Source organism: Nannobrachium achirus (genome assembly GCF_963921795.1).
Source record: "Nannobrachium achirus genome assembly, chromosome: 9".
Classification (NCBI taxonomy): Eukaryota; Metazoa; Chordata; class Actinopteri; order Myctophiformes; family Myctophidae; genus Nannobrachium; species Nannobrachium achirus.
The window spans coordinates 55,688,604-55,706,753 of record NC_137818.1 but is presented as its reverse complement, the minus strand read 5'-3'; the positions used below and the strand labels follow the sequence as shown (position 1 = coordinate 55,706,753).

Sequence of the window (18,150 nt, the reverse complement as noted above, 5' to 3'; positions counted from 1 at the left end):
AAAAATTCAGCATTTGATGAGTTCAACACATGGTCATTGTTCCATTGCCTCATGGATATTTTCTACTTCTCTCTCTCTCACGTTCGCGCGCGCGCGCGCGCGCGCGCGCGCGCACACACACACACACACACACACACACACACACACACACAGCCTTCCTTCAGCTATGAAAATGCTTTTGTCCTCAGACACATTCTGTGCTTGCTGTGTAGTAGGATCTAGTATATTCAGTCTGTTTGACTTTACAGTTAACTGTTTCTCATCACGCCAGGTTCAGAGCTCCCTGGACAAGACTCTTCTCTCTTTAGCACAGGTTCCAAGGACGCAGGTAGTGAGGACAATAGACTAAACTCCACATTAAAGGTCTCCTCCATTCCTTTATCTGGGGCTCCATCCACCATCTCTCTTTCCTTTCAGAGCAGAACCAGACAGTGAATATAGTTTCCTCTGCAATGCCTGACAATGAAAGCCTTTATGCAAAAGTAGAATTTCCTCTGAAAGGCAATAACAAGGTGACATGGCAGTGGCTAATTTATGACTTCATCAAATTGAATTTGATGATTCAGATTAGACCGTAGTTTCCTCTGCCAGTTTATTGTCCAAATAATCCATTAAACATGTCATGTGTTTAGAACATGAAAAAGTAATCATACTGTTTACAATGCTTAGCCAAGGATAATGATATACAATAATATACATATTGTCCCAGAGGGAATTGTTCACCCCTCCCCTTCTCTTCCTCCTACACTCCTACACCGTTGTTGTGTTTATGACACACTATGGTTAACAGCTTAATAGCCTTCATTTCCAATGATCTCTACGCACATAACAACCATAAATATGCTTTATGATGCCATTACATACCCAGGTAGTGCGTCTGTGTGTCAACAAGAGGCTGGCCGGTTGTCATGGAGTGAAATGTTGATGCTGGCACATAAATGCTCGTTGAGAGAAATAAAATAAACGTAACACAAAAGAGCCTAGCATATAGCGTAGCTGGAGCATACCAAAGCAGTGCAGAGATCAGCTGGACATGTACCAGGTACCTGCTAAAGGTATCCCACAATAGGATGGGATTGTGTACATGACAAATGGATGAGCTTTGTCCAGAGGACAGATGGAGGTCTCTATATTAGTGATATGTACTACTGTAAAGACAGATCCACACACTGAAGTCTTACATTTAGATGAGAGCAAAGTGTTGTTTCTTCTTCTCAATTCTGGGATCCATTCGGGTATGCGATCATTTTAAGAATGTGGATAAGTGCATAAATACTTCATCACGGCAAAAAAAGTTAAAACATACAGTATATTGCCCGACACAGACCTACAGTAGCCTACTAGTCGTTTTGATTGATTGATTGATTGATTGAAGCCTTTATTAGAAGTTTGCATAGAAAAAGGTACAGTTTCATGACGGTCCAGTTCACTGGTACAAGGTCAACTAAAAGGAGATCCTAGTAAGCTCTTCGGCTTATTTACACAGGAAACCATTTAAGTATCTCATATAACATTGAATGACAGACGGATAGAACACAGTACTATACAGTAAGACTAGTATCACAGCATATGTTCTATTGTGAAACTTGCAATAAAGACAGATCATTGGAATATCAATAGAGAGTATGCGCGTGACATCATCATCATACCCGGAAGTTATGCGGGAACGCCTACTGAGTGAACGCCTACTGAGTGGCAAAAAATTACTTTTCTGGCCTTGACAGCCCATACATCCAAACAGAAAAGTCCTATCTGATTGTATTAAACGACCTCGAACGACCTTAAACTCACTTTGCCACTCGATTTGCCATTCACTTTATGCATGTGCACACCCTCTATAAAAGCATTTAGAACAATTTCTATAGAAATGTATTTCTTAAGAGTTCCATTTTGCCAACATCCCGCAAGTGGTTCAACAGAGGGTTTAGTCAGCATCCCTGATTTGTGCTGTATGATGTGCTGTGTCAAGTGGTGTCACAGCATTTCAGAGGCAGGGTATTACTTACAGCACGCCTGCGTTTATGTTTGCGTACATTGTGCCTTTATGATTTTGTGATGAGCGAGCGCTTATGCATTCACACAGTGCATGGTAATTGTTACCCGTCAGCGCCTCCAGCTGCTCAGGAACAACAAAGACAAAACGTTTGTGTGGCCAGCCCCCCCCCCCCCCCCCCCCCCCCCCCGCTCCCCTCCCTTTCAGACACAAACAGCGGTCCCCTGTGGGCGATATGCACCGTGCTCATTCATTAACAGACATATCAAGGCCAAAAACAAGCATGACCCCAAGGACTGAGGGAGGAAGCGCAGAAGATAGCAGGTGATGTTTTATTTAGTCGTGGTGTGCTCTAACCCTTCTCCTCTCCAGTCGTCCTAATTACCTAGCGTCTGATGTCTCTCCCTCTCTTTTCAGTGAGTGTTCCACAGATTGTCCCTCGGTGGGCTGAGTGAGTGATCTGAGTGTTGGAGCGGGCCTGGAGCCCTGCACCGTTGTGGTGAAGCTCTGCTCTCTTAGCTCTACTTTTCTACTCCTGGTGAAGCCTTGCTCATTAAGCAGGACACAGGAGATGGCATCCCACCTCCATCCTCATCTACTGGCCTACATTCCCCTCTCACTCACACGGCCCCGGCCATGCTGAGCAGCCTCTTGGAAATCGCACCCAATTCACCCTATGCCGTTCACACCACAACTCCTCCCCATCCCTGTGTGTTTATGACTATACTGTAGCTCGGCAGAATACTTTGGGCATCAGTGGTGACATTTCTGTGGTGGCAGGTGATGCTGACCACAGCAGATTACTAGACAATGAATGTAGCCATTAGCAGAACACATCATCACACACCTGCCAAGTACAGTTCCCCCTATATGTGCATTTTATGCCTCAACTTTGTCCACCACGGCTTGATTTTTAGGGAAATTGATTTTTTATGAGGCACTTCGTGAGCTTGTAGGCGTGCAACAAAGTATAATTGGGCCACCCGTGTTTCATGCTCGCCTGGGTCTATGGGTCTCTTGTGAAACGACTATGGTAACAGCTTTCTATGGGTCACAAAGGTGTCAGTAATGTACCACTGTAAGTCTTAGCTTTGTTTTGTTTTAGCGTTTTCAAAGTGCACAGTGAATTCCATGCTGTAGGAATATCCGATTCTCTGTCCTAATCACCTGTTGCCTACAATGAGGAGCACTGGAGTGTGTGTGTGTGTGTGTGTGGGGGGGGGGGGGGGGGGGGGGGGGGGGGGGGGGGGGGCGTAACCAGACTAACAACGCTTGCTGTTAGTTTAGAAACCGACCAAGTGTCGCTGACTTCATTTGGGTGTCGCGACACTGAAAAAGAGACTGATAGACAGACACATAAACAAGGACTTCAGCTGTTGTGGTTGTAAATAGCCACAGTAATGTTTTGATAATTGGCACATTTCCATACACTGTGTAGCCTATATGCCTATTTGTTCTGATGTTTCTGTGGCATAGTCACTGTGTGCGCCAGTGTTATGGTTTAGGCTATTTGATTAGTGTCCACAGCGTGTGGAGGGAAAGGTAAAGTGTCGTTACTGTTACATTTAAGTAAAAACATAAACCATAGAAACCTGTTAAAAAAAAGAAATGGCAAAACCAGATAAATTCCATCCTAGGGGAAACTCGAAGTACCAGTAAGACTCCCTAATCGGGAGATAAGCGCCCGTCAGGTCACAGTATACACAAAGAGGCCTGTAAGTGGCATTGGTTCCACCCACAAGTTTGTACGACAAACGGTTGATGAGTAAAGCCAAATAAAGTTTCGGCCAATCAGAGGAGGGGGCGGGGCAAAGTTAAACCAATTGAGGTGAAGGACTGTTAATGAAGTTTATTGGACAGCACCCACAAGTGTGTACGACAAACAGTTAATGAGTAAAGCCAAATAAAGTTTGGGCCAATCAGAGGAGGGGGCGGGGCTAAGTTAAACCAATTAAGGTGAAGGACTGTTAATGAAGTTAATTGACACCACCCACAAGTGTGTACGACAAAGAGTTAATGAGTAAAGCCAAATAAAGTTTGGGCCAATCAGAGGAGGGGGCGGGGCAAAGTTAAACCAATTAAGGTGAAGGACTCTTAATGAAGTTAATTGACACCACCCACAAGTGTGTACGACAAACGGTTGATGAGTAAAGCCAAATAAAGTTTGGGCCAATCAGAGGAGGGGGCAGGGCAAAGTTAAACCAATGAAGGTGAAGGACTGTTGGAGCAGCAGGAGTCGGTGGTCCCTGGGAATTCCCCATGAGCAGCCCAGTTGGGGTGTTGATTTGGTCATTTCTGCACTATTTGGCGGCGGTGGCAGGGAGTCCCTGGGGGTCCGTGGATGTCCGGGGGTCCTGAAGGTTGTGGTTTGGCAGGCAAGGAGTGTGTGTGGAAAATTTCACATGGATAGGGGCAACGATGGCGGAGATATGAGTAGGGCAAAAGTGTGACGTGACAGACAGACTGACGGACGGACTGACAGACAGCCGGTGGAGGTTTTAATAGTAAATGCGACCTGACGGTCGCAACAAAGGTACAAACCCAAAATTTACATTTGTTTCCCCTCTTTTACCAACCACTCCATTCAACTGTTATATGTAAGAAAAATGTCTTAGTATGTTAGGTGTATACCAGTAAGACTCCCTAATCGGGAGATAAGCGACCGTCAGGTGACATGTATACACAAAGAGGGCTGTAAGTGGCATTGGTTCCTGAGTGTAACCAGACTAACAACGCTTGCTGTTAGTTTAGAAACCGACCAAGTGTCGCTGACTTCATTTGGGTGTCGCGACACTGAAAAAGAGACTGATAGACAGACACATAAACAAGGACTTCAGCTGTTGTGGTTGTAAATAGCCACAGTAATGTTTTGATAATTGGCACATTTCCATACACTGTGTAGCCTATATGCCTATTTGTTCTGATGTTTCTGTGGCATAGTCACTGTGTGCGCCAGTGTTATGGTTTAGGCTATTTGATTAGTGTCCACAGCGTGTGGAGGGAAAGGTAAAGTGTCGTTACTGTTACATTTAAGTAAAAACATAAACCATAGAAACCTGTTAAAAAAAAGAAATGGCAAAACCAGATAAATTCCATCCTAGGGGAAACTCGAAGTACCAGTAAGACTCCCTAATCGGGAGATAAGCGCCCGTCAGGTCACAGTATACACAAAGAGGCCTGTAAGTGGCATTGGTTCCACCCACAAGTTTGTACGACAAACGGTTGATGAGTAAAGCCAAATAAAGTTTCGGCCAATCAGAGGAGGGGGCGGGGCAAAGTTAAACCAATTGAGGTGAAGGACTGTTAATGAAGTTTATTGGACAGCACCCACAAGTGTGTACGACAAACAGTTAATGAGTAAAGCCAAATAAAGTTTGGGCCAATCAGAGGAGGGGGCGGGGCTAAGTTAAACCAATTAAGGTGAAGGACTGTTAATGAAGTTAATTGACACCACCCACAAGTGTGTACGACAAAGAGTTAATGAGTAAAGCCAAATAAAGTTTGGGCCAATCAGAGGAGGGGGCGGGGCAAAGTTAAACCAATTAAGGTGAAGGACTCTTAATGAAGTTAATTGACACCACCCACAAGTGTGTACGACAAACGGTTGATGAGTAAAGCCAAATAAAGTTTGGGCCAATCAGAGGAGGGGGCAGGGCAAAGTTAAACCAATGAAGGTGAAGGACTGTTGGAGCAGCAGGAGTCGGTGGTCCCTGGGAATTCCCCATGAGCAGCCCAGTTGGGGTGTTGATTTGGTCATTTCTGCACTATTTGGCGGCGGTGGCAGGGAGTCCCTGGGGGTCCGTGGATGTCCGGGGGTCCTGAAGGTTGTGGTTTGGCAGGCAAGGAGTGTGTGTGGAAAATTTCACATGGATAGGGGCAACGATGGCGGAGATATGAGTAGGGCAAAAGTGTGACGTGACAGACAGACTGACGGACGGACTGACAGACAGCCGGTGGAGGTTTTAATAGTAAATGCGACCTGACGGTCGCAACAAAGGTACAAACCCAAAATTTACATTTGTTTCCCCTCTTTTACCAACCACTCCATTCAACTGTTATATGTAAGAAAAATGTCTTAGTATGTTAGGTGTATACCAGTAAGACTCCCTAATCGGGAGATAAGCGACCGTCAGGTGACATGTATACACAAAGAGGGCTGTAAGTGGCATTGGTTCCTGAGTGTAGGGGGACGTGTAGACATAGTGTGTACCGGTGTGATTTTAGGGCAAAATCTGTAGGAGCAGTGTCCAAAAATGTGTTTTGCAAGAATCGGCCTCATGGTGGCGCTAGAAGAGGGGCATGTGAGAAATGAGGGGTGGGGTCTCCGCGTTGCCTTGCCGGACGAATAGGTACCGGCCCCGGCTCTCCCGGACACTCCTAGCCCGAGTTACGGCATTTTATGTGAGCTGCAGTGGAGGGGGTCCTCCACTGGGGGCGCCACCACTTTTGCATCCGTTCTGGAGCACCAGGAGTCGGTGGTCCCCGGGAATTCCCCGTGAGCAGCCCCGTTGGGGTGGTCATTTGGTCATTTTTGCACATTTGGTCATTTTTTACTTCTGGGGGTCCCCCAGGGACCTGGGGGTCCCTGGAGCTCCGGGGGTCCTTGGAGGTTGTAGTTTGGCAGGCAAGGAGCGTGTGTGCAAAATTTGGCATGGATCGGGGCAACGGTTGCAGAGATATGAGCAGGGCAAGAGTGTGACGTGTGAGGTGTGACAGACAGACTGACGGACGGACTTACACTTTGTGGAGGTTTTGATAGTAAGTGCGACCTGACGGTCGCAACAATTACCTAATAGCAGCTTGCTGCAGAAAGTTGCTTATCCTTGACATTATTCCTGTGTACATTGCTTTTTCTGTGCAACTGTCAATAAATCAATAAATAAACGGAACAGTGTCATACATTATTACTGCCGACACAGCCACATATGCCTATTTTACCCCATACTTCTCTCTGCATTCCACTTTATTCAACAGCTTATACGCCCTGACCTGTCCTATCCAATTAGCCTAATTGGAAGAATGATTCCCCATCTATCAAATTGGAATGCTCTCTCACCTGTGGGGTTGCCTCTAAGAGTTGAAGTTGACCCTCACCTCGGCGGTGCGGCACAGGAAGCCATCCGGCTGAATATAATTACCGGTATGTAAAGTTCTCATCATGTTTCATAACATCATGTTCCAATTTCCTTCGTGCAATAATGCCTGGTAGAGGTCACAGGGTTGATCCCGGGGGAAGGAAAATACAGTATATCCTCCTGCTTTCTCAACCACAGCATTGAAATATACCTTCCTGTTGTATTTTCTAACACATGGACAGCCAATAACAAGGGTCTGATTGGCCATGAATTATAGATATGTTGTTGGCATGTGCACGCATATGAACTGCATGCTGGGGCCAGATAAAGCCAGATTTATACCTATGGCTGCCAGCTCACAAATTAAAAGGACATTTATTTTGAGGGAGCTAATAAAACATCTTAAGTGCCCTCATGCAAAGCCATGCCACTTGCCATGCAGTGCTTATGTGTTATGCATGTGCAACATGCTAAAGGATGCACAGGGATGAGGGATGAGGGTGGCATTTTTCATTTACAGTATTGCAGTTTCTTTTGGGTTGGGCCTTTTGTTTTGGCTTAGATTGACTGGCCTAGTAGATGATAACCTAAAAAGCACTAGTGTCGAGCTCAAACAGTGTGTTTACCTGGGAGTGACTTTATGACAGCAGCACCTGCTGTCATAATTCCACTCCCCCCTTATTAGAAAGCATTAAACACTTGATATTCGTTGTGTTTTCATCTTTAAGTCCCTAGATGATAACCTAAAAAGCACTAGAACTCAGATTAAAAAAGCACTTGTGTCGAGCTCAAACTTTGTGTACAGTATGTGTCCCATATGACCTGGGGATGTGCAGCGCCGAGTGGCACGGTTCCCAATAACCGAAACACCTAGTATATCTGACCGTGGGTCTGCGGAGGAAGTAATGGCCAATAATTGTCTCCTTCGTTCTGTCACATTACAGAAATACTTATTAATTGGGCTTGACCAAGTTTTTGATTCATTCACATGAAGCGGTAGTTTAAAGACTTTCTGTCTGGATTGATCCATACCCCAGTACCCACCAACTGTGGCCCCAATCTCCTGGCCAGAGATCTGTACAGAAGTCGAGGGGGCCCCTGGAGTTTCCGGTGGACCTTCATGTTGTTGTTCTTAATTAATTACCTCCCTGAAGTCTGGTTGGGCAGCCTTCTCATTCTGAATAGTTTCACTTTGCCCTGCTTTTTATGCCTATGGAGCCAAAAAGAACAACACCCAGGCTGAAATTGTCCGCATGTGTGTGCGTGTGTGTGTGTGATATGGAATTTAAAAAATATATGTATATATTGGTATGCAAACAGCTAATCAGTTGAATTGGGTTAATTATGCATATATCATTGACAGGCATCATTAAACGACCACTGCAGGAATTTTGACCTAGATGTGCTTGCTTTTGCAAGGAGCGTCAGGAGGATGGTTGTAGAAGGAGCAGCATTTTAATGTAATCAAGTTCATGCGACCATATGGGTTAACCTGTTTTTTTTTATGGAATAGAAATATTGCATAAACAAGCCATGTGTTATATTCAATTTTAACTGTGAACTTGTACAGTGTACAGTATCTGCTATGTTTGGTGTGCGACACTGCACAATTATAGGCTAGACAACAAAATAGGTAATTTCAAGCTTTTTTCCAACACTATGCCCAGCCTATTAACTCATTGAATGCCATTTCAAGATGGCCCCCAAGTACCAGACTGCCACTATCCTAGATTTCTAGTGCACGGATCAATTTTTAGTGCACGGATCGTGCACGCCCATGCACCATATATGCATCATATGTGTAGTACTTTTTAACAGCTTTCAAACAAAAAAATCCGCTTGGAAATCCGTTCAGGCATTCATGAGATAGAAGCCTTCAAAGTCAGACAAAACAAACACTGCCACCTTCCAAATTTCTAGTGCACGGATCAATTTTTAGTGCACGGATCGTGCACGCCCATGCCTAGATCATGCACCATATGTGTAGTACTTTTTAACAGCTTTCAAACAAAAAAATCCGCTTGGAAATCCGTTCAGGCATTCATGAGATACAAGCCTTCAAAGTCAGACAAAACAGCCATTTTTGACATTTTGAAAGATGTGTTTGTTATGGGGCTAAACATGCAATTTCGCAATTGCGATCATGCCTAATACATTTGAGGCATTTTTAGAAATTTTTTTATAAAAAAAAAATTTGAAAAAAAAAAAAAAAAAAAAAAAATTTTTTTTTTTCAAAATGGCTTCCAACTCGGGAAACTCGGGCTGTGGCAGCCTGGGAGTACTGTAATAACTCGTGAAACTCGTGCCTTGGCAGTCAATGAGTTAAATAGATTTGACTTGATGGACCATTTTTTATAACCTTTTCTTGATACATTTAGCAATAGTAAAAATAGGTCCCATGGACCACCTGTAATTATGCCATGGAGCAGTAGTGGTCCGTGGACGGCTGGTTGATAAACACTGATCCAGGATGTTACAGTATGTGGTCAAGTGCTATCCACTGTACTGGCACACTCCATCATGAATTATAGCATTACATTTGGAATTGCAAATGGTTATCTTCTACAGTTGAATAGCTCAGGACGGTGGGGGGTGTGAGCTTTGAGGTTTGGTTTCCCTACTGATAGATTGTGTCCCATCACACTGTGTATTATTGTTATTCATCTCAACCTCTGCTATGAGCTAGATGATGTGCTGCATGGCCAGCCAGAACGGAATGGAGCAACACTTACTGCTAGACACCAATGAGCCATTCAGGGGCCTGGTGCCATGTCATTAGTCTACCAATGACACCGCTAGCAGCCTGCCTGCCTGACGCTCCATTGTCTGCTGGAGGAGGCATCGACAGCATGGGAAACAGCCCAGGTTTAAGTAACAGGAGAGAATCTATGCATCAAACTTTTGGTAATGTCTCCTTTTTGTCTTTTCTTTCTCACTTTCTGATTCTCTCTTCACCGGGTGTGACCCTTTGGATGCGAGTTTCTTTTAAAGCTGCTTCAAGATGACTTATTCAAGGTTACATTTGTACTGCAAGAAAGGGCTATTATTAGTTGTGAGTGTGAAAATATTAGCCAAATTAGACAGATTTGGCCATAATGATTTGAAGTTTGAACGTTAAGACAGTGGGCTATAACGTTCAGATTCTGAATAAACCTTGAGCCATGCTTAAATTAGGTCCTCTGTGGTAGTCACAACTTTTGAGTAAACTGTACAGTCTGCAAAATACCTGTATAGTTGCCAGCCATCTCCCACATGTTTCTGAAGCCGTTCATCATATCTTGGCTTGACTTGAATCTCTTGAAGGCAGACTTAATGTTGATAAAAGAAAGAAACAAAATACAACATGGAAGAAAAACAACAACACTCCTCAGGTTAGTTAGTCATTAGTCAAAATTAGAGCACTGAAGAAATCCTTCAAAAGAATCCTCTCACCACCTCTGGCCACGGTTTGTTTTGATGGGGCTTCCAAAGGATAGCTGCTGAAAATCACCTCCTAGTACATCTCACAGGGAACCACTGTAGATGCAGAGACATACATATTTGAACAAATGCCACACAAACACGCACACACATGCACACACACAGAAGCCTACATGCATATACTTAATTGGTTGGATTTGTTTTTCTTTTTTGACATTGAAATTGACCAATAGAGATTGATCCTTCATTAGAACTGTAGAATCTTTGTTCTGTAAAAAAGAAATTACCAGCTGTCTTTCCACCTCTAAGGCCAGTCAGATACTGTGTTGGTGTTTTTCATCAAATGTTAAAACGTTCAAATAGGCTTTTCCTGCAACACAAGGAAAAAGAAAAACAGAGAACTGCTAACTTTGTTTGTGAGACAGTAATTAAAATTCTTTCTGCCAAATATGAATTCTCCACACACATTTTATGCATTTCCACTGCTGTTGCCAACTGTTGTTCCCTACTGGCTCACCCACCAGGAGTACATAGCACCTCCGTCCTACTCCTCTCGTTCAATGCCATTTGTCAGGGCTGGTATGGAGGACTTTTAAGAGTCGCTAGAACAGCAACAAAGATTGTCCTCCTCGCCCAGCTTCCCTAGGAGCAGCCATAGCTGAATGACTGGTCAAGCAGATGGTCCCAGGTTTGATTCCCGGCCACCTCAATGTGTCTCAATGTGTTTTCCAAACAGCAAATTGAACTGACGAATACTGTGTTTGGGGGATTAATACTTAATGTATATGTGTGTGCTCACACTTTTTCCAGTTGAAATTACTTTTTTTTAACACAATATAGATTAAGCCTTAATGTAAAGGTGGCAAAGCAGAGAGCGATAAGGTCAGTGGGTTAATCATTCATGATTAGTAAACCTGTCATATATTGGATGACCCTTAGGCTGGTTTCAATAGCAGGGCAACCTGGGAGTGTTTTTAAAGGTCAGGCTCTGACTGGTTGAGGCGGATAATAATGCACCTGGTCCAAGATTGGTAGATACAAGGTGAGTGGGAGGGTCAACAAAACAACAAATTAACTTTGACCAGGTAATAGGCATGTGCTGCCTCACTCCTATCACGATAAGGGTTGTGTTGAATAATGTACTGCAGCAAGCATTATGTTAACTGTAGTGCCTGTAAGGGGGTGGCGAATGTGGGTGGAAAATGGATGTGGGCCATTGAAGCTTCTATGGGGAATATGGGTGAGCTTTGAGGTTTAACAAGAGTGTTTTAGCCATGAGATAATGATTTTGATGAAAGCTGTGCCGTGGGTGGATGATAACAGTACAAAGGCAATTAATTTGAACCTTGTATTCAATTTGTACTTGAGTAAAAAGAAAAAAAAAGAAAATGAAACTATTTCACTGAACTGTAAAAACGCAAAACTTATAAAACGTCTTTTTGACATACTTTCACATTTAGCCTTGAGAGAAAAGTGGCAACAAATGGAGACTTGTCTGTAAGTCCTACCAATTCTAAATCAGACATTTCAATTAAGCAAGGGACAGATCCCATTTTGGATGTGCCCGGTGCCCCAGTGACATCCATACACTTTTCATGTCATTCTTCTGACGTTTGTTGTATCATTCTCAAGCCTTTTCACAAAGCTGTGGCTGCTTTGATATTCATTGTGCTGGACTGTGGCGTTTGTGGTCAAAAACATCCATAATATTTCAATCATCTCTGTTAACACCTGCTCTGTATACAATAGAATGGATGGATGTACACAAATCCTAAAGGGTGTAAGATTAGACGGATGCACTGCATGTTGGTAGTACAGTAACTGATGCTAAATCAATTATTTAATGTGAGTTGATGATGGTCTCCTTTATGTACCGTGTGCCCAGTGCTCCCCTGAGGAGACAAATGCAGTTACATAACGATGATCAATCTGGGCCTGTCTGACAGAAGGTAATTGTGTCTTTATTTAATAAACTATGATTGGTGGAGATTGATAACAGAGGGACATAGCCGGACAATTAATATCCTGATTAAGCAGCCGTGGAGAAGGGTATCAGAGTGTTGTTATTGCTACAACCTCCAGCTGGCTGTGGAGTTTGAGGGAAATGAACAACTCCAATGATTAACGCCACATCGATGTTCCTATCTTGGTAACAGAGCGGCTTGTCGGCCCTTTCACTGAGCGAGAGGGGAAACATGAGCATTACCGTAGATCACTGCAGGTCACAAACAACCCCATCGTCCATTCTCCGACTGATATGATGTTAACTTGGCCAACAACCGGAATGCGAAACAAAAGAACTGCAGTGTTTTACATATTTTACATGATTTACAGTCTCTGGGGAGGGAAAGTGCAGGGAGAACGCACATATATTCAGGTTAGCTCGTAAAAATGCCTGTTGTATTTGATGAATACTAAAAAGTTGCCTTTGGAGTATATGGAGTATGGAGTATGATTGTGGATTGGATCTTTTTGAGTGGATGGATGAGGGCAGACTGTGGTAAAGTTGTCTCAACCTCTAGCTACATTCTCTAGGAGCATAATTCTGCTGTGTAAGGAGGTGATGAATGATGATGGGAAAATGGTGGACATAGCCTATGAGAAGATGCATACCTTTCATATTTATTCACAGATTTTGAACACAACATATATAGGCTAATTATTATCACACATGTTAAGTGGGTGACTGCTGGTAGAGATGGATTGCAAATCAGTTTTAGTTGAATTTGATTCTGTACTTAACTTGTCTCCTCTTCATGCACTTTATGAAAGAAGCATGAAATTTGGCACACAGTTAGAACATGCCAAATGGAACATTTTTGGCTATAGAGCCATCGCAGATTTGTCTTGGGAAACGTGTGGGAGCCAATCAAAGTTGGGCTCTCATAGACTTTTGGAGTGAAATAAAACAAAAAATAAATATGCTTTAAATAGCATGTGAGGGGTCAAACTAGGTGTTTTTCAGGATTCTGAATCCAATGCAAGCATTTTTTTTTTTGCATGAAAAACATTCCTTTCCGAGAAACGGCCGCCACAAAACTGTGAAAAGTGATGACTCATCACTAAATCATAGTTTTATGGGGTCCGTTTTTAGCCCATGGAATGTTTTTCCTGCAAAAAAAAAACATGCTTGCATTGGATTCAGAATCCCGAAAAACACCTAGTTTGACCCCTTACATGCTACTTAAAGTTCATTTCCCTGCTACTTACAAACATTTTTTTGTATTATTTTACTGTATAGTAAAGTCTGAGAGCCCAACTTTATTGGCTCCCACAAGTTTCCCAAGACAAATCTGCGATGGCCCTATAGCCAAAAATGTTCCTTATGGCCAAATTTCATGCTTCTTTCATAAAGTGCACGATTCCATCAAAATACTGCCTGAAACTATCTATTCTGCTTATGAAACCAAGGACTGCACCAAATGTCTCTTAAGCAACATCAGGGCCTTTGAAATAATTTGAGGATGTAGCTAATGATTTTGTACCAGATATGTTGGAGTTAAATAGTGTTGAATTTGTGCTACAGTGTATAGTGGCACTAGAAATACTGTTCCTACGAAACAGTGTGGACTCGCTCACCCTTTGGCTCATTGGCACCTCAATTGCAAGTGTGGTTGCCAACGTGACTATATTCTGCAGAGTGCTAACTGTCATGTGAAGCTCAACCAATACTCCAGCTTATACCAATCCCAGATGTTTTCTGCCAATTTCCAATTGCACCTCATTGGCTAAAGGCCCTGCCTTTATACTGTTGTGGCGGACTTGATAAATAATAATAAATAAATAATGAAGATAACATAGTGTTCTCGCCTTTCAGGCGAGCCCACAATTATGCTTTCTCTGAACATTATGCTTACTGTATGTCCAATGACCTCTGTATGACACACAGTGAGGGAGATAGGGGAGAGAGGGGTGGATCAAAAAGAACAATATAGAATGCAAGATAAATACTTTGTCACACAGAGTGTCATAAGCACTGAAATTAATGTCAAGAACTGTTTGTGTGGTTCTGATAGATGAAAGTCATGGCATTTCATAAGTCACTCCTGTCAGGACCAAACAGGTTGGCTCATTGAGCAGGGAGAGAGATGGAGCGATTACACTCCAGTATCTCATCAAAAGCACAATGCAACGCATCACGCCAAGATGGCTGACACCCTGAAAATAATTGGATGTTCTTTTTGATCCTCATGCGAGCCTATTTAATGTATCCCTTTTTTCCAATAATTTAAACATGGTAGGCTATACACAACAGCAAATGTGATGCTCTGAAATGTCTGGTTCTCATCGTATAGGTAGGATTCATTCTACAACAGGGGGTCCGGGACCCCTAGGGGGTCCTCAGAGTTACTACAGGGGGTTATCCAAATCTTCCAATCCTTTTTATATTAACAACTTGAACCCTAGTGTCCATATTCTGAGAACTGTATAGCCAAAAATAGCAGATCTACAAGCTTACAACGCCTCGCAGCGCGTGGCGTTGTGAGCTTGTAGATCGGCTATTTTCGGCAAAGGTTTGGTGTAGGGGGGAAAAAGAGCAGACTAAATAGTAAAAGGTCAAGTTTATTAGGTAATGACAGCTCAAGTGGTTAAATATCTGACATGAATCCAAAATCATGTCAAATTGACATGAATCCAAAATACACTGATGACTGTGCTGTCAAACGATGAAACTATATGGAATCTATGATGAGGTTGCGGGGGTCCCTGCTTCATCTCTCTCTCAACTAAGGGGTCCTCGGCCTGAAAACGTTGAAGACCCCTTTTCTACAATGAAAGCTGATGCCACCGGTTCCAGAGCCCAGTGTAGCAACAACTGATGTGAGTGCCAGGGCAAAGTGTCTTGCCGTGCTGTAGTGGACGCTGTTGGATAGTAAATCTTCCAAAGTGCTAAACTTCTGTGGCCAGGAATTGAAGGGTTTATGGGACACGTCCAAACGGTTTGGAGGGAGAGTTGATGGACGTCAGAAGAGGCATTGCATATTTTTGATGAGCGGTGACAGGCCGGGCCTGTTTGATTTATGAGATATTAAAAATATGTAGATGTGACAGAGCTCCTCGGGAGGACGGCTGATGTAGATTCTCTGATGGTTGCTTTGCCAGATCCATAAATAAATGAACACATCAGTGAGCAAGTGAAGGGAATATGAGAGGGGACACGCTCCGTGATCTCAACCTCAAACAGTCTTATTTACTTGGATCCTGGGCGACATTCCTCCTCTGATTCCTCCCTATCAGACGTGCCTTCCTACACCGTGTGTCAACTTGGACACATTCAAATTGACAGCGCTCTTGACTCTTGCGATGTCCTGATGTCACAGTGATAAGTATAGCCGCAGGAAGTCATTTACAGGTCATCATTGGATTGATGACCTGTATATGTTTTACCAATCTGTAAAGTAGATAATGGTACAATATAACTATAATGTAAAAAACTATATTGCAAAATATCTAGTACATCTGCAGTACTAGATACCCCCTAACCCTATTATCAAACAAGACACACGTGCATATCTCCTTGCATGGGCCGTCTGTCCGTGACGTCAGTTTTCTCCATACATGGAGATCCGTGCTCCTTTTTGTTCTCATTTTCGTGCTCGTACACACAAAGCCAGACGTAGGAGCAGTAGAACCGCTAAAAAATACATACATACATACATGCAGATGTGCCATTTCAAAGCTTCAGCATTTCCTGTACTTTCCCTGCATTTGTTTCTGGAAATACTTGTTTTCCAAGGTTCTTTTCACTGTTTAGCCTTCCCCCGTTATCACATCATCCTTACAATACCCATCGCCCCAACATCTCCTGAAGCTGATATGTTGAAACACCTGCCCATATATGGAGAACTCTCTCAACTTGGTACAGTATGTCACTGGTATGAAGTCATACATTTCAGGTACTCAGATAAAGGGGTTAGTGGTGCTAACAACGGGTACTGCAGTAGTTTAATGGATTCTGCAGTGGTTTGATGGATACTGTAGTAGGTGAACCTGGTCCTCGCCAGGACGCGGCATCCAGCAAGAATGAGCAACCAACAGTCAAGGGTGGATTTGTGTTGGTGCATGCAGGGGCAGGGTGCCATTCTGAATCCAAAGCCAAGGAGTACAAGCTTGTGTGCAAAAGAGCTTGTCAGAGAGCCGTGGACAGACTCAAGGCCGGCGCTCTTGCAGTAGATGCAGTGACAGCCGCGCTGGTGGAACTCGAGAACTCTCCTTTGACAAACGCCGGGACCGGCTCCAACCTGAACCTGTCGGGAGAAGTTGAGTGCGACGCCAGCGTCATGGACGGGAAGTCGCTACGCTACGGAGCCGTGGGCTCCGTCAGCGGTATTAAGAACCCGGTCTTAGTGGCAAGTCGTCTCCTGAGCGAAGCACAGAAAGGGACACTCTCAGCCGGAAGAATACCCCCTTGTTTGTTAGTGGGACGAGGAGCATGCGATTGGGCCGTTGCCCATGGAATACCACCCTGCCTGGCAAAGGAGATGGTCAATAAGTTCAGCTTATCTGCGTATAAGAGGAACAAACGCAAAATGGAGCTGGCAGAAAAGACAGACACAGATCCTCCTAGCCACGCCAAGAAAGGACGACGATCAAACGAGAAGACAGACACAGATCCTAACCACACAGAGAAAAGTCGCCGATCAAAGGAGAAGGAGGAGAACAGTCTGGACACAGTTGGGGCCATAGTCGTGGATCAAGAGGGCAACGTGGCTGCTGCCGTGTCCAGTGGAGGCATTGCCATGAAACACCCAGGCAGGGTCGGCCAGGCTGCTCATTATGGATGCGGCTGTTGGGCAGAGAACGCGTCTAAGCAGACCTCCTCTTACGCCACCGCAGCCAGCACCTCGGGCTGCGGAGAGCATCTCATCCGCACCACGTTGGCCAGGGAATGCTCTGCTGCCATGCGGTCGGAAGAGGCCCACCAGGCCGTGCTGGAGGCCATGCAGAACAAGTTCATCGGATCGCCCTTCCTGGCCGGCGAGGAGCGCGTTTTAGGCGGGGTCATTGTGCTACGCCGCTCCGTAGAACCCCTTGGAGATGGTGTCCAGACTGCATTGGTGGAGTTCCTGTGGAGTCACACCACAGAGAGCATGTGCGTTGGCTTCATGTCTGCCCAGGACAGCAGAGCCAGCGCTCACATATCCAGACTGCCGCCAGGCGCCGTTCCTGGTCAGTCCCTGGCGATCGAGGGCGGTGTGTGTCGACTGGTGAACACGGTGGAATGAACCACACTGTGGGCTCCTTCTCCAATGTGACCCCCAAACTGACAAGAGATCTACATTGATTTTGTCCAATGTAAATAATTTGATGACGATAAGCAAAAATTACCCCCCCCCATTAATTAAACACAGTTCATCATATGGTTCAGAAGTCATCGTTCTGCCACAAAAGCAAGGAAGTGATTAATGCACTGCTAAGATGTCTGTAGAAAAAAGTTATATTTCATTGTGGGCTAAAACACTATGATGTAGTAGACATAATTTGATGATGTTCACAAGTGTCTTTTCATCCATACATAACTTTATTAGAAGTTTTATTATTGGATTCTTGCAGCCATTAATATGAACTAGAACTGCACTGCGTCGAAGTTTCACCTTGCGCCTTGCACAAGTAGGCCATGAGGTGCGCTCACCACTGGCATCACCACTGGCATCACCACTG

General features: G+C 44.1%; 1 protein-coding gene across 1 annotated transcript; it reads left to right on the top strand.

The window, feature by feature from the left end:
* Positions 1-16,457: 16,457 nt before the first annotated feature.
* LOC308290991 (threonine aspartase 1-like) lies at positions 16,458-17,714 on the top strand (the record flags this gene model as incomplete). The annotated part of the gene is made up of 1 exon (XM_080732905.1): positions 16,458-17,714. The coding sequence occupies one exon, from the start codon at positions 16,458-16,460 to the stop codon at positions 17,712-17,714; it is 1,257 nt and encodes a 418-aa protein (XP_080589031.1).
* Positions 17,715-18,150: the final 436 nt, after the last annotated feature.